The sequence below is a fragment of the Chiloscyllium plagiosum genome, chromosome 12 (assembly GCF_004010195.1).
Source record: "Chiloscyllium plagiosum isolate BGI_BamShark_2017 chromosome 12, ASM401019v2, whole genome shotgun sequence".
Taxonomy (NCBI): domain Eukaryota; kingdom Metazoa; phylum Chordata; class Chondrichthyes; order Orectolobiformes; family Hemiscylliidae; genus Chiloscyllium; species Chiloscyllium plagiosum.
This window is the reverse complement of record NC_057721.1, coordinates 78,176,890-78,196,054: the sequence shown is the minus strand read 5'-3', so window position 1 is coordinate 78,196,054 and position 19,165 is coordinate 78,176,890. Positions and strand designations below refer to the sequence as shown.

The following is a 19,165-nucleotide window of genomic DNA, read 5'->3' as shown; positions in this document are numbered from 1 at the left end:
CCCATCCAAATGCCTCTTAAATGTTGCAATTGTACCAGCCTCCACCACTTCCTCTGGCAGCTCATTCCATACACGTACCACTCTCTGCGTGAAAGCTCCGTAGGACTTAATCTGAACTGTCAACATCCTTTCTGCCCCAGCACTCCACACCTCTCATGGCATAAATGCTCTCCCCTGCACACTTCACTTCAGCTCTGATGAAGAATCATTTAGGCTCGAAATGTTAGCTTGCTCTCTCTCCGTGAATGCTTCCTGACCCGCTGTGATCTCCAGCAATTTTTGTTTTCAGTACAGATTCCAGCATCTATAGTAATTTGCTCCTAATTTAAAAAAAGGTAGTAAGGAGGAGAAGATAAAACATGAAAGTAAGCTAGCTAGTAATATAAAAGAAGTTTGAAAAAGGTAAGAAATAGGCAAGAATGGACATTGGACTGCAGAAAAATGAGACTGGAGAAGTAATAATGGAGAAACCAAGGAATGGTTGAGGAGCTGAGTAGGTACTTTACGTCAGTTTTCACATTGGAAGACACCAGCGGAATACCAGAACTTCAAGAGAGTGAGAGGTCAGAGATGAGACTAGTGGCCATCACTAAGGAGAAGGTGCTGGGGAAGCTAAAAGGTCTGTAGGTGGATAAATCATCTAGACCAAATGTACTACACCCCAGAATTCTGAAGGAGATAGCTGAGGAGATCGTAGCGACATTGGTGATGATCTTTCGGGAATCACTGGAGTCAGGGTGGGTTCCAGATGACTGGAAAATGGCTAATACAATAGTCCTGTTTCAGAAGGGAGGAAGGCAAAAGACAAGAAGCTGAAACCTGGTGCTTGAGTTTGGTAGTTGGTAAGATTTTAGAGTCCATTATTAAAGATGAGATTGTGGAATAATTGAAAGTGCAAGGGGGTGACATAGGGCTGAGTCAGCAGGGCTTCATCAAGGGGAAGATCATACCGGACAAATCTGTTAGAATTCTTTGAGGAGGTAATGTGTAAGTTAGACAAAAACGAGTCAGTGGGCGTGATCTGTTTGGATTTTCAGGAGGCCTTTGACAAGATGCTGCAAAGGAGGCTCCTAAATAAGATGAGAGCCCATGGTGTTTGGGGGCAAGTTACTGGCATGGATAGAGGATTGGCTGACTGGCAGAAGGCAGAGAGTGCGGATAAAGGAGTCTTTTTCAGGATGACAGCCAGTGTCTGCTAGAGTTCTGCAGGGTCCATGTTAGGAACCACAACTATTCACGTTATATATTAGAATAAAACAGAATAGCCTTTATTAACAATCTGAACAAAAGAACTGATGGAATTATTGCTAAGTTTGCAGATGACAAAAATAGGTGGAGGCACAGGTAGTATTGAGGAAGTGGGAGGCTGCAGAAGGACTTGGACAGACTCGGAGAGTGGGCAAAGAAGTGGCGGATGGAATGTAATACGGGAAAATGTGAGGTTGTCCACTTCAGGAGGAAGAATAGAGACTTAGACTGTTTTCGAAATGGGGAAAGGCTTTGGAAATCTGAAGCACAAAGGGACTTGGGAGACTTAGTTAAAGATTCTTTTAAGGTTGACATGCAGGTTCATTGGCAGTTTGGAAGGTGCATGCAATGTTAGCAGCAATTTCAAGAGGGCTAGAATAGAAAAGCATAAACACACACTGCTGAGGCAGTAGAAGGCTCTGGTCACACTGCATGTAGAATATTGTGAGCAGTTTGGGCCCATGCCAAAAGAAGAGTGTGTGGCATTGGAGGGCTCCAGAGGAGGTTTGCAAGGATGATCCTGTCATATGAGGAAAGGCTGTCATATGAGGAGCAGCTAATGACTCTGGATCTGTACTCAGTGGAATCTTGAACATTTGGGGGATCTGATTTGAAACTTCCAGAATACTGAGAGGCCTAGATAGAGTGGATATGGAGAAGATGTTTCCATTTGTAGGAGAGATCAGGACTCAAAGTCACAGCCTCAGCGTGATGTAATGCATTTTAAAGCTGAGATAAAGAGGAGTTTCTTCAGCCAAAGGGTGGTTAATCTTTGGAAATCATTGTGGCGGAGGGCTGTGGAGGCCAAGTCATTAAGTGTCTTTAAGACACAGATAGAGTTTTGATTAGTAAGGGGATCAAGGGTTACAAGGAGAAGGTAGGGGATTGGGGTTGAGAAAATATCAGCCATGATCGAATGGGGAGCAGACTTGATGGGCCAAATGGCCAAATGACCGAGTTGTCTGATGACCTCCTATATCTGATGGTCTCATGGAGCTCCAGTACAATGAGTGCATTCATTTCCAGGGATACTTATTTTCTTGATTTTTGTTAACACCTTATGATCATGTCATCGCTAAGACTGCTGTTTCCACCATTGCATCATTATCTGACTTCACTCCTGTTACAGGTTATCTGCTACTGAACCTTCACTTGTGTCTTTGGTGCCTATGTGAACCATTTGAAAGCAGTCCCTCCACTGGTTTTCACCTACTATAGACTTCTCCCAGGTTTCCCCACCACAGAATCTAAGTGTGGTTCAGTTGCTTTTTCAGCAATGCAGTTCATTTCTGCAGAGATTAGCCCCAGCTGCACAGGGCTATTTAACTACCCCAGGACTTCTTTGAGCACTGCAGCTGAACCAATTTCATGTAGTTCAGTGGTGTTTCCTACAGTACAGCTAAAAATTAATATAAAAAGGCGACCCTGTTTCTCGTTCACATACTCACCTACTGCCTGTCCTCGGATGCTGCCTGAATTGCTGTGCTCTTCCAGCACCACTAATCCAGATACTGTTGGTCTCTGTTTGAGTCTTTGAACTCCACTTCAGGGCTTATTGAAAATCTTGCAATATGTAACCCTGCAGAATTGACTGTTGTCGTCTAACAACTTGTGGATCTGAATGTGTTCTGAATGTCACCTTTCACAGAAAATGCTGACTTGCCTAATGCGAAAGAAATATAACTGGAGGATTTCTTGACAAGCCCTACAACCCTCTGCGATACCTGAGCTGTTTTTACTTTGACTTCTAGAGCACCCCAATATCAGTTACTCAACTGTGGGGACTATGCTTTGAGTCATTTTGGCTGAAGCTATGGAATTTCCTCCCTATGCTTCTCCTCCCTGCCTTGCTTGCCTCCATGTAGATGTTCCTTAAATCCTGCATCTTTGATCAAGCCTTTGACCCTGCATCTCTTCATTCAGCTTGGTGTCGAATTTTGTTTAACGATACTTCTATGAGGTGCCTTATATTACTGTTAAAGGAGCTGTATAAATATAAGCTCTTGCTCTTAAGTCATAGAGTCCTACAGACAACCCTTTGGCCCCTATTGGTCTATGCCAACCAAAATCTCCATCCATGCTAACCCCATTTCCCTGCACTTGGCCCATATTCTTCTAATCCTTTTTTATCAATGTATTTGTCCCAATGCCTTTTAAATGTTGTTCTTTTACACACCTCAACCACTTCCGCTGGCAGCTCATTCCATACGTGTATCACCCTCTGTGTAAAAACGTTGCCCCTCAGGTTCCCTTTTATTCTTTCCCCTCTAACCTTAAACTCGAATCCTCGATTCCCCAACCCTGGGAAAAAAGATTGAGTGCATTCACCCTCACCATACTTCTCATGATCTTATACACTTTTATAAGATCCCCCCTCAGTCTCCTACACTATAAAGAAAAAAGTCCTAGCTTGTCCAACTTCTCCCTATAGCGCAGTCTGTTGAGTCCTGGTAGCATCTTTGTAAATTTCTTCTGCACTCTTTCCAATAATAAAATCCTTCCTATAGCTAGGTGACCAAAACTGAACACTGTACTCCAAGCGTGACCTCACCAACCGTCCCGTATAATGGCAACATAACTTCTCAGCTTCTATACTAAATGCCCTGACTGATGAAGGCTTGTGCGCCAAATGCCTTCCTCAGTGCCCTGTCTACCACTTCCAGAGAACTGTGCATGTGAACCCCAAGGTCCCTCTGTTTCACTGGACTCGTTAAAGCCCTAACATTCAGCATGAAACCTCCTACATTGATTTGACTTTCCAAAATGCAAGAATTTAAACTTATCTATATTAAACACCATTTGCCATTATTTGGCCCTTTTCCCCGGCTGCTCAAGGTTCTGCTGTAATTTGTGGTAACCTTCCTCACTGACCATGATACTGCCTATTTTATTGTCATCTACGAACATACTAATCATGCCTTATACATTCTCTTCCAAATCATTGATATTAATGACAAACAGCACCGACCCCTGAGGCTCTCTGCTAGTCACAGGCCTCCAGTCCGACAAGCATCTTTCCACTATTACCCACTGCTTTCTACCACCAAGCCAATTATGTTTCCAGTTTGCCAGCTCATCCTGGATTCCATGTGATCTAACCTTCCAGAGCAGCCCACCATGTGAAACCTTATTAAACGCCTTACTGAAATCCATTTAGGCTATGTCTACTGCCCTGCCCTCGTCACTTCATCAAAGACCTCTAACAAATTTGTGAAGCATGATCTCCCACACACAAAGCCATGCTGACTATTCCCAGTCAAATCTTTCTTTCCAAATGCATCTATCTCTTATCTCTCAGAATCTTGTCAAATAATTTACTGGTCTATAGTTCCCATGCTTTTCTTTGCAGCTCTTCTTAAATAAGGGCACAACATTCGCTATCCTCCAGTCTTCCGGAACTTCACCCGTGGTTAACGATGATGCAAACATATCAACCAGGGCCCTGCAATTTCTTCTTGAGTTTCGTGCAGTGTTCTTGGATGTATCTGGTCAGGACCATGAGATTTAGTCACCTTCATATATTCTAATATATCCAACACCACTTCTACTGTGATATAGACTGTCCCCAAGATTTGACAGCTAACTTCCCAACTTCCCAAATCATCTTGTCTTTCTCCATGGGAAACACAGAGGAGAAATATTTATTGAGGACCTCACCCATCTCCTGTGGTTGTGCACATACATGTCCAATTTGGTCCTGGAGGGGTCCTATTCTCTCTCTAGTTATTCTTTCTTCTTTATTATACATAAAGAACATCTTTGGGTTCACCCTAATCTTCTCAGCCAAGGCTATCTCAATTTCGCCCTCCTGGTTTACTTCTTCAGTAAACTCCTGAATCTCCTACATACTTCCAGGGATTCGCTTGATCCTAGATGCCTGTACCTGAGCCATACCTCCTTTTTTCTGGTCAAGGCTTCAATATTTCTTGTCATCCAGGGTTTCCTGTTCCTGTCAACCTTGCCTTTCACCCTCACAGGAACATATGGACATTGAACTCTAGCTATCTCACTTTTAAAGGCCTCCCACTTGCCAGAGGTCCCTTTGCCTGCAAACAAACTACTCCAATCAACCCCTGCAAGCTCCTGTCTAATTCCATCAAAATTGGCTTTGCCCCAATTTAAAACTTGAACCTGTGGACCAGTTTTGTCCCTCTCCTTAACTATTTTAAAATTAATTGAACTATGACCATTGGTCCCAAAGTGCTCCCCCACTGTCACCTCAGTCATCTGTCCTATCCTATTTCCCAAGACAAGTAGAGGTTATCTTAGCAGAGAGAGGTAGAAAGCTGCAGAGGAAATTCTAGAGATTTGGACAAAGTAGTTGAAGAAATAGCTACTGGTAGTTTGACACGGAAGGTCCAGGTGTAGAAGAGACAAAATGTAGAGGAGCTCAGAGACCTTGGAGGGTTGTAGGACTGGAGGAGGTAACAGATGAGTTGACAGTGATCGGAGGTATTTAGAAATAAGGCTGAGAATGCACGACTTAAAACATATTTGCATGGAGTACTTTTTATTTCATGGGGATAATATCGCATTACAAATTAGTGAATTCTTTTATCCCTTTCTGAAAAATTCATCGAAATGAACCCTGCCAAGTACAAACATTCTGAACCAGTGGCATGCAAGAATAGACCAAATTTGGCTCATTCAGCCACCAGCTGCACTGGGAGTGAAACATTAGCAAGTGCGATGAATTCAGTTCAAGTTTTCATTTTCTTATTTAACCCCCTGTTCCCATTTGCTTACCTAGTTTTAAACTAAACAGGCATGTAACATGGCACCTTATCACACCTCATAAACATGGCAATATACTTTCTATGTAGTGGATTAAAGTGTCTGTTTCTATGCTGCATGACTCTCATGAATTACCTGTCTCTGACTGGAACAGAGAGATTTGACATTTATCACAACACAGGAAAATGTCTTAAGGCATTTCAAAGGAGAGTTAGCAGATACAAATGCATAGGAGAGGCTTTTTTAGGAACAGGTGGCTAAATGTTTGGTCAATCAGGTCTCAAAAGGAGACATAGCTGCACAGGGGTTTAAGGAAGAAATTTCAGAACTTAATGTCAAAAGAGCTGAAGTTAAAAATCACCCAACACCAGGTTATAGTCCAATAGGTTTATTTGGAAGTACCAGCTTTCAGAGCTCTGTTCCTTCATCAGGTAGCTGTGGAGCAGGAGCATAAGACACAGAATTTATAGCAAAAGATCTCAGTTTCATGCAACTGAAACAATATTATTGAACAAACCTAGATTGCTGTTCAGTCTTTCATCTTTTCGAATGAGTTGCAGGTTTTAGTTCGTTAATATGTAAATCCCAGAACTCCCTTACACTCACATTGTCAAGATAACTTAAGGTTTTAGAAAAAACGGTGACTTCTCAGCTCAGACAATGCATTAAAGATGTGAGGTTAGAGTCTGTCTGTATCCCAGTCTTGAGCCAGACTGGTCCTATGTCCAAAGTAGGAATTTATGAAATGTTCACATGGATTGGCTGCTTGCATTGACTGCCTGCAGAGTGTGTGCATTTTGAACAAAATAGAATGTGTCTGCAATTACAACTCTGCAAAAGCACATTCACCCCATAGCCTGCGCGTGCATGTGAAGGAGAGAGAGAGAGGAAGTGTGTGTGTGGGAGGAGCAGGAGAGTCGACGTTTTGAGCATGAGCTCTTCATCAGGAATGAGGGGTGGCTCAAGGAGGATGAGAGGTACCATCTTTCTGACGGGACAGACAGCTTAATGTCTTACCAGAAAGATGGTACCTCTGACAGTATAGTGCCATGGTGTTGCACTGACGTGTCAAGCTAAATCACAAGAGCTCATGTTTCCAAATCGTAAAATCCTACAGTACAGAACAAAGTGAGGTTTGAAGTGTGAACTTAGTGAGTTATAGTTGTAAATGTTGGCATTAAGTCACGGCTGACAGATCAGTTTTCCATGGGGTGGTCCCATGCTGGAACAGAGCTTCAGGAACCTTTCTTTCCTATACATCTTTCAGGAGTGGAGTCAAGTAGCTATTGAACTCAGCATTTCTCTGATGAGCTCCATACACTTCATGCAGGTACTCTTCGGTACTTTGCTGTTCGGTACTTTGCTGTTTGCCTCTATCTATCACTTTTGTAGCTGCCCTTTCTGTAATATCATTTATTTACTGCTGTACTAAGTGCATATGCCTACTGCAGGAATTCATTCAACACTGACTTTGTCCCACTCCAATTCGCATCAAACTTTGACACTAAACACATCTTCTTGTCTCTTGTTACTTCTCATTAATTCAGTTTCTCCCTGCTCAAATCCTCCATATTTGTCAGTACCTCCTCTAGCCCTGTGTCACCTTGCCTCTCTTCTCACATTGAACTGGTTGCTCTAAGCCAATCATTGATTTCCTTGGCTTCCTTTCGTGCTTGTTACCAACACCACAGAGATGAAAGATTTTGCTTCTTTCCTTGGTGCAGGGTACACTGTTGCGAGAAAGCATCTTCTGTTTTCTGGCTGTAGGGGTCCTATAAGAAGCAGGTTTCAGACTGTCCGTACCAATTTGACCCTGATTTGAACCATTCTTGTGGAGGGAACTGGCAATCTTATTCATAGACGCCAAAAGTTTGGAAAGATGGGAAAATGTTGCAGGAACATCCTAAATGTTGGGGCTAATGCACCTTGTCAGGACACAGTGTCATTCAATGGTAGTATGCAAGGAGTATGAAAGGTAAGGCAGATGAACTTGGAGCTTGGATTATTATGTGTAACGATGAAGTTGCAGCTGTTGTAGAGACTTGGTTAAGAGAGGGCAAGCTTAGTAACTTAAAGTTCCAGGATATTTCAGGTGAGATAGAGAGGGATGTAAAAGAGGTGATGGAGTTGCGTTACTGTAAGGGGGAATATCGCAGCTGACCTGAGGGAGGAGCCTTTAGTGGGCTCATCCAGCAAAGCCATATGGGTAGAGCTCAGGAATAGGAAGAGTGCAATCACTTTGATAGGATTGTACAACAGGCTTCCCAATAGCCTGTGGGTGATAGAGGAACAGATATGTGGACAGATTATGGAAAAATGTAAAAACAGCAGGGTCGTTGTGGTGGGTGATTTTAACTTCCTCTATATTGATTGGGACTTCCTTCATACAAGTGTCTTGGGTGGGGGTTAGTTGTGACCAGGACAGTTTTTTGAAATAATATGTAAACAGTCTAACTGGGGAAGGGGCCCAAGCAGATGATCAAAGTTTCAGAGGGGGAATCATTATGGGACCAAAAGTTCCATAATTTTAAGTCACTTATGACTGAGACTAAGAGTAGTCCTTAGGTAAAAGCCTTAAATTGGGGAAATGCCAGCTACTACAGTATTAGGCAGGAGCTGGAGAATGCAGATCGGGGGCAGCTGTTTGAGGGTAAATCTACATCTGGCATGTGGGAATCCTTTAGAGATCAATAGGTTAGAGTTCAGGATCACCGTATTCCTGTGAAAGTGAAAGATAAGGATGGCAAGATTTGGGAATCCTGGATGACAAGAGAAATTAAGAACTCAGTCAAAAGGAAAAAGCTGGCGCAGTAATTTTAGGAAACTGAGGACAGACAGAGCCCTCGAAGAATACAAAGGTAGCAAGATCTCAAACAAGGAATTGGGAGGGCGAAAAGGGGCCATGAAATGTCTTTGGCGAATAGGATTAAGAAAAATCCAAGGTGTTTTATACAAATGTAAGGAGCAGAAAGATATCATGGGAAAGGGGAGGTCCACCCAAGGACAAAGGAGGGAAATTATGTGTGGAGCAGGAGAGAATGGGTGAGGTCCTTAACAGATACTTTAACAAGGACTCCAGTAAGGCGTTCGTTAAGGTTGCCCATGGGAGACTGGTTAACAAGGTTAGATCTCATGGAATCTCACCAGGAAGAACTAGCCATTTGGATATAGAACTGACTCAAAGGTAGAAGACAGAGGGTGGTGGTGGAGGTTTGTTTTTCAGACTGGAAGCCTGTGGCCAGTGGTGTGTCACAAGGATCGGTGCTGGGTCCTCTACTTTTCATCATTTATGTAAATGATTTGGATGTGAATATAGGAGGTATAGTTAGTACTTTTGTAGACAGCACCAAAATTGTAGGTACAGTGGACAGCGAAGAAGGTTACCTCAGAGTACAACGGGATCTTGATCAGATGGGCCGATGGGCTGAGGAGTGGCAGGTGGAAATTAAATCAGATAAATACGAGCAATTGCATTTTGGGAAAGCATATCTTAGCAGGACGTATACACTTAATGGTAAGGTCCTAGGGAATGTTGCTTAACAAAGAGACCTTAGAGTGCAGGTTCGTAGCTCCTTGAAAGTAGAGTCGCAGGTAGATAGGATAGTGAAGAAGGCATTTGCTATGCTTTCCTTTATTGGTCAGAGTATTGAGTATAGGAGTTGGGAGGTCATGTTGCGGCTATGCAGGACCTTGGCTCGTTCACTTTTGGAATATTGCATGCAATTCTAGTCTCCTTCCTCTCGGAAGGATATTGTGAAACTTGAAAGGGTTCAGAAAAGATTTATAAGAGTGTTGCCAGGGTTGGAGGCTTTGAGGTATAGGGAGAAGCTGAATAGGATGGGGCTGTTTTCCCTGGAGTATCGGACGCTGAGGGGGTGAGAGGTTTATAAAATCACGAGGGGCATGGATAGGATAAATAGACAAGTTCTTTTGCCTAGAGTGGGGGAGTCCAGAGCTAGAGGGTGTAGGTTTAGGGTGAGAGGGGAAAGATTTAAATAGGGACCTAAGAGACAGCTTTTTCACGCAGAGGATGGTGCATGTACGGAATGAGCTGCCAGAGGAAGTGGTGGAGGCTAGTACAATTGCAACATTTAAAACGCATCTGTATGAGTATATGAATAGAAAGGGTTTGAAGGAACATGGGCCAGGTGCTAGTTTGGAGGGATATGGGCCGGGTGCTGGCAAGTGAGACTAGATTATGTTGGGATATCTGGTTGGCATGGACCGAAGGGTCTGTTTCCACGCTGTATATCTGTATGAGTCTGTGACTCTATATGGTTTGTCACCTCTGCCAAAAACACAATCACATTACTGAGACATGATTTCCCATGCACAAAGCCATGTTGACTATTCCTTAATCAGTCCTTGCCTTTCCAAATGTGTGTAAATCCTGTCCCTCAGAATTCCCTCCAAAAGCTTACCCACCACAGACATCAGGCTCACTGATCAATAGTTCCCTGGCTTTTCCTTCCCACCTTTCTTAATCAATGGTGTTTTATTAGCCACCCTCCAATCCTCTGGCACCTCACCTGTGGCTGTCACTGATAAAATTATCTCAGCAAGGGGACCAGCAATCTCTTCCCTGGCTTCCCACAAAGTTCTAGATATACCTGATCAGGCCCTGGGAATTTATCTGTCTTTATGCATTTTAAGATCTCCAGCATTTCCTCTTCTATAATATGGACACCTTCCTCGACATCTCTATTTATGTCCTCAAGTTCCCTAGCTTCCATGTCCTTCTCCACGGAAAATACTGACGCAAAAGTTTTGTTTAGTTTCCCACCCATCTCCTGTGGGTTTTGCGCATAGACAGGCCTTGTTGATTTTACAGGTCCCTATTCTCTCCCTAGTTACTCTTTTGCCCCTAATGTATTTGTAGAATCTTTTTGGATTTGCCTTAATCCTATTTGCCAAAGTTTGAACGAACTTGGTTTGTTTTCACTTGAACTTTGAAGGATGAGGGGTGACCTGATAGAAGTTTGCAAAGTCATGAGAGACATGGATAAAATAGATTGTTGTAGTCTTTTTCCCAGGGTAGAATTGTCAATTATTTGGGGATATAGGTTTAAAGTGAAAGGGGACAAGATTAAAGGAGATTTGTGAGGCAGGTGGTAAGTACCTGGAATGCACTGCCAGAGGATGTGGTAGAGGTGGCTATAACGGCAAGGTTTTGAGGCATTTTAGCATGTATATGAATAGGAAGAGAATAGAGGCATATTGACCATGTAGATGCAAAAGGTTTTCAGTTTAGAAAAGCATCATGTGTCAGTGCACTCCTGGTGGGCCGAAGGGCCTGTTCCCGTGTTTACTTTGTTCTTACCTCTGAGTCATAAGTGTGCAGTTCCCACATCAGCACCTGTGTAAAACATCTGCACTGCTACCCCAGTACAGTGCTGAGGGTGAGTCAGACATGCTGTCTTTTGAGGGAGACAATACCCCATCTCTTGGATATGGGTAAAAGAAATCCCCTGACACAATTTTGAAGAGCAGATGTTATCCCCAGAGTCCTGGCACTATTTATCCCTTAACTGATACCTTGCGAAAACAGATTAACCAGGTCAGTATCCCATTGCTGCCTGTGGGATTTGTTATGTGCAAATTGGCAATCGCATTTCCTCCATTACAAGATGGTGTTAGTGAAAAACACCACATAAATGAACATCTTACCTGGCCCAAGGGTGGCTGAAATAGAAACAATTCCACATGTGTGATTCCAAAAATGTCCTTCACCGTAACCCCACTGCATCTGCTTTTATAATTTGGCACAAACTCATTTGTGTACTTATTTCAAGGTCAGTGAAATATGGTGTTTTTTTATTGAGTTATGGGCATTGTCAACGAAACCAATTTCTGTAGTCCATTCCTAGATGTCCTTCTGAAGGATTTTTTCGAAACAGCTTTTCACAAGACATTCTAAACCTGAATGTTACCTCGTTTTCACTTTCGTGGTGTGTGACTTCAACTTGTGACTAAAGCATGGCCATCGTTCCCAGATTCCAGTTAACTTGAAGTCATAACTAGATGCACATTCGCTCCCAGTGGATCCAATCCATGTTGACTAACCATATCTCATCCATTGGTATTCACACTCCAGTATTTTGTTTCCCTCTTCAACCACATCTCCCTTTTCCCCCTTCCCTGTCTACTATTCATTACCTTATGCATTAACCTTAAAAATTCAGCATTTAGATTGGAGCAACCAGTTCCATCCCAATTTCTGGTACCTGAGTATGACCTACTGTGCGATGGGACTTGAAGGCACTCTTCTGACACACAAAATGAGAGAGTGGTGCCTAGTGTGCCACACAGAGGCTGGGCTGACACTCCAGCTGCATGGAAGGAGAACTGCATTGTCAAAATGATGCCATGCAGGTGTTGTGTTAAACCGAGGTCAAACCTGCACTCTCAGGTGGACTGTTTTAAAAAGGATAATTGGAGATATCATCATCAAACATTACCACATTGTTTTTTGTGAAACTGATTGCACACAAATTCTGAAAATCTGACCATGTTATCGTGACCAAGATGTGAGAGTTGCACCATTTTCTTTAGTCTCGATGGTCCATGGGTAACAACATTAATTAGTCAATTGTACGCATTCTGTATATTAGATTTAGAATAAAGAGATCAGTCAACCAGTTTTCTATAGTAACCACAAATTTGTTGATTTTTTTAATAAAATGAAACTTGTTCTACAATAATGCAGAATTTGTTAATATGCACCATTTGTAAACTGCAAATGGAAATTTTACCCCTCAAAATAGTTAGCACACACATACCAGGTAAAGTAAAAAAAAACACATTCTTCTCTGCAATGATTCATTATGAGAGAAAAAGCAATTCTGGCCAGTAATGGTTAGTTCTTGACAGAAGGTGAGGAATATTCAGATGGCATTCTGGCACACATTGATCACTATTTACAGCAGTCCTGTCTGGAATCTTGACAGATACAACTTGCTCAGGAATCAGTATCAAGAAGTTTCATCATCACCCTTCAAGAGGACAGTCTAGTTTCCTGCGAAGTTCACAAAAAGGGTGCTTGAGAAACAGGAGAGAGCAGCTGAATTGCCTATGTTTCAGCACACCTCCCCAACTGAAAACCAGAACAAACACCAAATGCCTGAAAAACACTGTCCAAGCAAAACAGCCAGTCCAGGAATAGAAAGTGAGAAATTCCTGATGAAGGGCTTATGCCCGAAACGCCGATTCTCCTGCCATCAAAAACAGCCAGTCCATCAATTAGCTGAAACCATTTCAAAAAATGTCTAGTTCACAAAAGTTTTAAAGTGACTCTTCACTGATCTTCTTAGAAGAAAACACTCCAGGTATCTCCTGAGGACTTGAAATATATTATTGCTTTCCACCACAATCCTTCCTAACTATAGTTCTCAAAAAATATGAAACATGAAGCCATCTTAACAGTATATACTTGAAAGTTGCTGAATTGTCTGTAAAGTGCTTTTGGGAAATACTGAGGGATTAGTCAGGGCACTGCAGAGGGGTAGGAACCTAAGCTAACCTTTCTTTCTGCCCTCTTTCATGTATGTGCATTTCTTTCTCTCTATGTAGGTCTCTCTTGCATAGAACATAGAAAAGTACAGCACAGAACAGGCCTTTTGGCCCACGATGTTGTGCTAAGCGTTAATCCTAATGTAAAATAAAATATCTTAACCTTCGCACCCCTCAATTCACTGCTATCCATGTACATGTCCAGCAGTCACATAAATGTCCCTAATCACTCTGCTTCCACCACCACCACCATTGGCAACACATTCCATGCATTAAATGGGATGCATTGTAGGGGTTATAAATGCATCCCATCCCCTTTAACTGGTATCTGCTGCTGTGCTGACATCTGATTCTAGTGTGCATTAAACTGGATGTTTCAGGTCTATCTTGAGGTTACTTGGCAATTAGGAGAAAGTGAGGACTGCAGATGCTGGAGATCAGACCTTAAAAATGTGTTGCTGGAAAAGCGCAGCAGGTCAGGCAGCATCAAAGGAACAGGAGAATCGACGTTTCGGACATAAGCCCTTCTTCAAGAATGATTCCTGGTGAAGGGCTTATGCCCGAAACGTCGATTCTCCCGTTCCTTTGATGCTGCCTGACCTGCTGCGCTTTTCCAGCAACACATTTTTAAGTTACTTGGCAATGCTCCTTATTCCTGTCCTCTAAGAAGCAATTTAAATAAGTGGGTGAGTGGCCAAATTAATCTGGCTAGCAACCAGCTAGAGCATTATAAAGTCCTGCTTTTCATCTGTCAGTGATCTGTTTTGCACTCTCAGCAGTCAAATTTAATTTGCCCAGTGATTAGTCTAAAGCAGGACTTTTCTGAGTGTGTGCGAGTGCATGTTTGTGCACCGGCCTGTGTTGTGCCTTGTTGTGTTTTCAGCTGAAGCGCTGAGGGTCCAAATGTGTTAGTGTGACCACCAAAGATCACACTTGGGGAAGGAATTTCTACTTCTCGCTTCCCTGGCTGTGGTCCCGTAGTTGCAGTTCCGAGAAGAGTCCCAGATTGTTCCAACAGCTGCCGAACACGGTGAATGAGTAACCGGGGCCACACAAAACGCCCGAGAACAGGCACTTCAAATGTCTGCACGGTCACCTTCCCCAAAGACCTTGGATTGAAACCAGACTCGGGACGGTGGGGGGGCATCGGCCTGTTTACAGTGTTTGATTGTTTGGGATGACAGTGAGGGGAGACGCGATCAGCAGCAAAGCCTTCTCATTATATTGCTGAAGATATTTTTGTGCTGCCTGCACTTTTGAAATGATTTCAAAGAAGCATTCTAGATTGCATCTTTGACACTGTTCCCAGAAACAGCCCTGTGTGTTCACAGCTGTCAAGTTAGTCCACCAAGATTTTTCTTAGATGATGACTTGGCCCATTTAAAAGAAGAAAGAATCCCTTGTTCAGTTTTCCCTTCCCTTTGCTCTCAGTGCACTGAATTCTTGTCGGTTGCAGTTCCATCGGCTCTGGAATCTTGTCCGAATGCCCCATTAATCAGCTGTGAGTGGTGACAGTCTGTTTGACTTTGGGAAGGGGGAGGAGGCCTGATGTGTTTCAGTCGTGGGGATTGGTGTAGCAGACAGGGCCAATGCAGGAGGAAGAGCTCGAGGTTTTGTCTTCACCAATCTTACCCTCTTCCCTAGTACCATGGCATTGGAGACACAGCATCCCTAACACTTCTAGGGGAATGTAATCGAATTGTCATGGTAAAGCTGGTCAGAACTGTGGTTAGATCACATTCCGAGTACTGTGAGCAGTTCTGGTCTCCATATTAAAGGGTGTAGATGTCCGAGAGAGGGCACAAATGAACTTAACAGGACTAAGTGGGCACAAGTATTTGGAGAAGCAGAATGGATTGAATATCTACAACATATGAAGTGAACAGACATTTTTAAGAAGGATATTTTTAAAATAAATATATGAAAATGAAAAGGGACAGGAGGACTTTTTTTAAAAATTCATTCATGGGATATTGGTGTCACTGGCTGGACCAACATTTGATACAGGTATCAACATTCTTTCATATTGAAAGTATAGTGTTCCATTCTTCTTTAGTCAAAAATGAATGACCTTATACTTCCCAACATTGAAATCCATATGCCCCAGTTTTACCCATTCATTTAATCTGTTACTATTTCTTTGTAATGTTAATCTTCCATTCCAGGACAAAGCAGCCAGCTTAATTGGCACTAAATCCAAAAGGATTAACTCCCTCCACCATCAACACTCAGTAGCAATCTACAAAATGCACTGAAGAAATTCACCAAAGTTCCTCAGGCAGCACCTTCCAAACCCATGACCACTTCTATCTAAGAGGACAAGGGCAGCAGATACATGGGAACACCACGCCCTCCCTGCAAGTTCCCCTTCAAGCCACCCACCACCCTGACTTGGAAATACGTCACTGTTCTTTCACTGTGGCTGGGTCAAAATCCTGAAATTCCCTCCCTAAGGGGATTATTGGTCAACCCACAGCAGGTGGGCTGCAATGGTTCAGGAAGGCAGCTCTCCACCACCTGCTTAAGGGCAACTAGGGACGGGCGTTAAATGCTGGCCAATCCAGCAATACCCACATGCCACAAATGAACAAATAAAAGAAAGTACAATGCCACTAAATGTAGCTTCAGCGGTACAGCAGTATATGGGGCATTCTATCTGATTTCCTAAGTTTGCTACTGTGTAATGAATAGTTAAGGCCCAATATCCCTACCCTCAGTCTCCTGTCACCCATCTAATTTCTATGCACTCCATGAGCTTCAACTTTATCTAACAGTCTCTTATGATTAAATGCCTTCTGAAATTCAATATAAACATTTCCACTGCTTCAGTTACCATTTATAAACCGTCAAGTTTGTCAAATTGGCTGCCTCTGATCATTTGGAAAATTTCAAGATTTCAATCACTATATCCTCATGAAACACTAGTGATTTCCTGAGAATTTCAATTAGTCTAACTGGTCTATAAAACTTTATATTTTGTCTCTTAATTTTCTTAACAACAGCCCAGTGGCTTAGTGGTTAGCAGTGCTGTCTCACAGCACCAGGGACCCAGGTTCAACTCCACCATCCACCATCCTGCCCTGTCTGTCTGGGTTTCCTCCATCTCCTCTGATTTCTTCCCAAAGTCCAAAGATGTGCAAGTCAGGCCTCGCTAAATTTCCCATAGTGACCAGGGATGTGTAGGTTAGGTGGATTGGCCATACTAAATTGCCCATAGTGACCAGGATGTGTAGGTTAGGTGGATTGGCCATACTAAATTGCCCATAGTGACCAGGGATGTGTAGTTTAGGTGGATTGGCCATACTAAATTGCCCGTAGTGACCAGGATGTGTAGGTTAGGTGGATTGGCCATACTAAATTTCCCATAGTGACCAGGGATGTGTAGTTTAGGTGGATTGGCCATGCTAAATTGTCCATAGTGACCAGGGATGTGTAGTTTAGGTGGATTGGCCATACTAAATTGCCCATAGTGACCAGGGATGTGTAGGTTAGGTTGATTGGCTATGCTGAATTGCCCATAGTGACCAGGGATGTGTAGTTTAGATGGATTGGCCATACTAAATTGTCCATAGTGACCAGGGATGTGTAGGTTAGGTTGATTGGCTATGCTAAATTGCCCATAGTGACCAGGACCAGGGATGTGTAGGTTAGGTGGATTGGCCATACTAAATTGCCCATAGCGACCAGGGATGTGTAGGGTGGATTGGCCATGCTAAATTGCCCATAGTGACCAGGGATGTGTAGGTTAGGTGGATTGGCCATACTAAATTGCCCGTAGTGACCAGGGATGTGTAGGTTAGGTGGATTGGCCATATTAAATTGCCCATAGTGACCAGGGATGTGTAGGTTAGGTGGATTGGCCATACTAAATTGCCCATAGCGACCAGGGATGTGTAGGTTAGGTGGATTGGCCATACTAAATTGCCCATAGTGACCAGGAATGTGTAGGTTAGGTGGATTGGCCATGGGAAATGTGGGGTTAAGGGAGGCAGGTCTGAGTGTGATGCTGTTTGGAGGATTGTTGTGGACTTGATGGACTGAAAGATCTGCTTCCACGCTATAAGGATTCTATGATGTACATGAATTTCCAGTTAAAAGAAACAATTCCTGAATTGAACACACTTTGGGAAATTATAGTTAGGAATTTGTGACTACAGATAAATCCAGCCGTACACGTTTAATTCTTTTGTGCAATTATCTTGTTCATGACTGTTGCTTTGCTGTTTTTAATTTTAATTCTCTGTTCTGAGGATGTCTAGCATGTCTCCGCCACCCCAGTCCTTTAACCACCTCATAAATCATCTCATCCCTGATTTACAAGTGCAATTGCAGAGCAAACTTATTGCCCCCGAGGAAGTTGTGTCGCCATCTTGAACTGCAGTAGACCGCTTGCTTTAGACACACCACAATACTGTCAGGGAAGGAATTCCAGGAATTTGATTGTGTGACAATGAAGGAACTTGCCAGTGTATGAACGCTAGTGTGCTGTTCACAGACGATGTTTCAATGCCCGTTGTTCTTGTGCATGGTTCAGACTGCAGCATGTGTGTTACCTGATGTGCTGAAGAGCCTGTGGGTCTTTTTCAGTTACAATGAAGCCTTGATGTACCTTATCCATGCTTACCAATATAACAAAGAGCTGCTGTCCAAAGGGATTTACAGAGGGCACGATGAAGAGCTAATGTCACACTACAGGCGCGAGTGTTTACTGGTAAGTACAGTTCAAAAAGAGCAATGCATAATTAAAGAATTCTGACAGTTAGCCTCTAGACAATGACACACGAGTCAAAATGTAATGTTGCTGTTTTATTAATACGCCATGTAACTTTGGGAAACTTGGTGTCTGCTGTAAAATCTGAGAATAAGCAGCATGCTCCATGGTTCACTGTCTTTCATTCAATGGGCAGACAAAAACAAATCTGACAAGTGTGGCTTGCCCATCAGTTTTTTTTAAAACATATGCCAGTGTTGTTACTGCAGTCTACAGAATTAGCCTAGGCACTGCTCTGTCAGTACTTGAACAATGTGACTCACGGGACAGGTGTACTTTTTTGTTGGCTGATATGGTTCTGCACGTGTCGAGTTTGGGAGAACTTAATCCAGTTTTTACTGAGGGGAAAAACACCATAATACTCCTTTTGATTAGTATTAAGTTAGCACTCCCATGAGTCAAGAAACAGAAAAGAAAAAGAGAATATTAGGAGTTTCAATATACAACAAATATTTTAAGAAGTTACATGTCATTACACATCTTAAAATATAAATCTGCTACATGGAATTCACAACATTGAATTTGCCACACAGAAACAGCCTAGTCAACTGGTCTCTGGTATTTATATTTCATGCAAGCTTTCTCCCACAATTTTCAATTTAATCCTGCTCCCCTTTCCCTCAAATACTTCTCTAGCTTTTTTTTCATGTAACATAGAACATTACAGCGCAGTACAGGCCCTTCGGCCCTTGATGTTAGAACATAGAACAGTACAGCACAGAACAGGCCCTTCACCCCACGATGTTGTGCCAACCATTGATCCTCATGTATGCACCCTCAAATTTCTGTGACCATGTGCATGTCCAGCAGTCTCTTAAATGTCCCCAATGACATTGCTTCCACAACTGCTGCTGGCAACGCATTCCATGCTCTCACAACTCTCTGTGTAAAGAACCCACCTCT

General features: G+C 42.8%; 1 protein-coding gene across 3 annotated transcripts in view; it reads left to right on the top strand.

Moving 5' to 3' along the window:
- usp25 (ubiquitin specific peptidase 25) overlaps positions 1 to 19,165 on the top strand; it is a 209,958-nt gene that overhangs the window by 176,219 nt on the left and 14,574 nt on the right. For all 3 annotated transcript variants that reach the window (XM_043701415.1, XM_043701414.1, XM_043701413.1), the window contains one exon: positions 18,079 to 18,202. In XM_043701415.1, the coding sequence (XP_043557350.1) occupies positions 18,079 to 18,202 (124 nt within the window). The remainder of the gene's footprint in view (positions 1 to 18,078; positions 18,203 to 19,165) is intronic.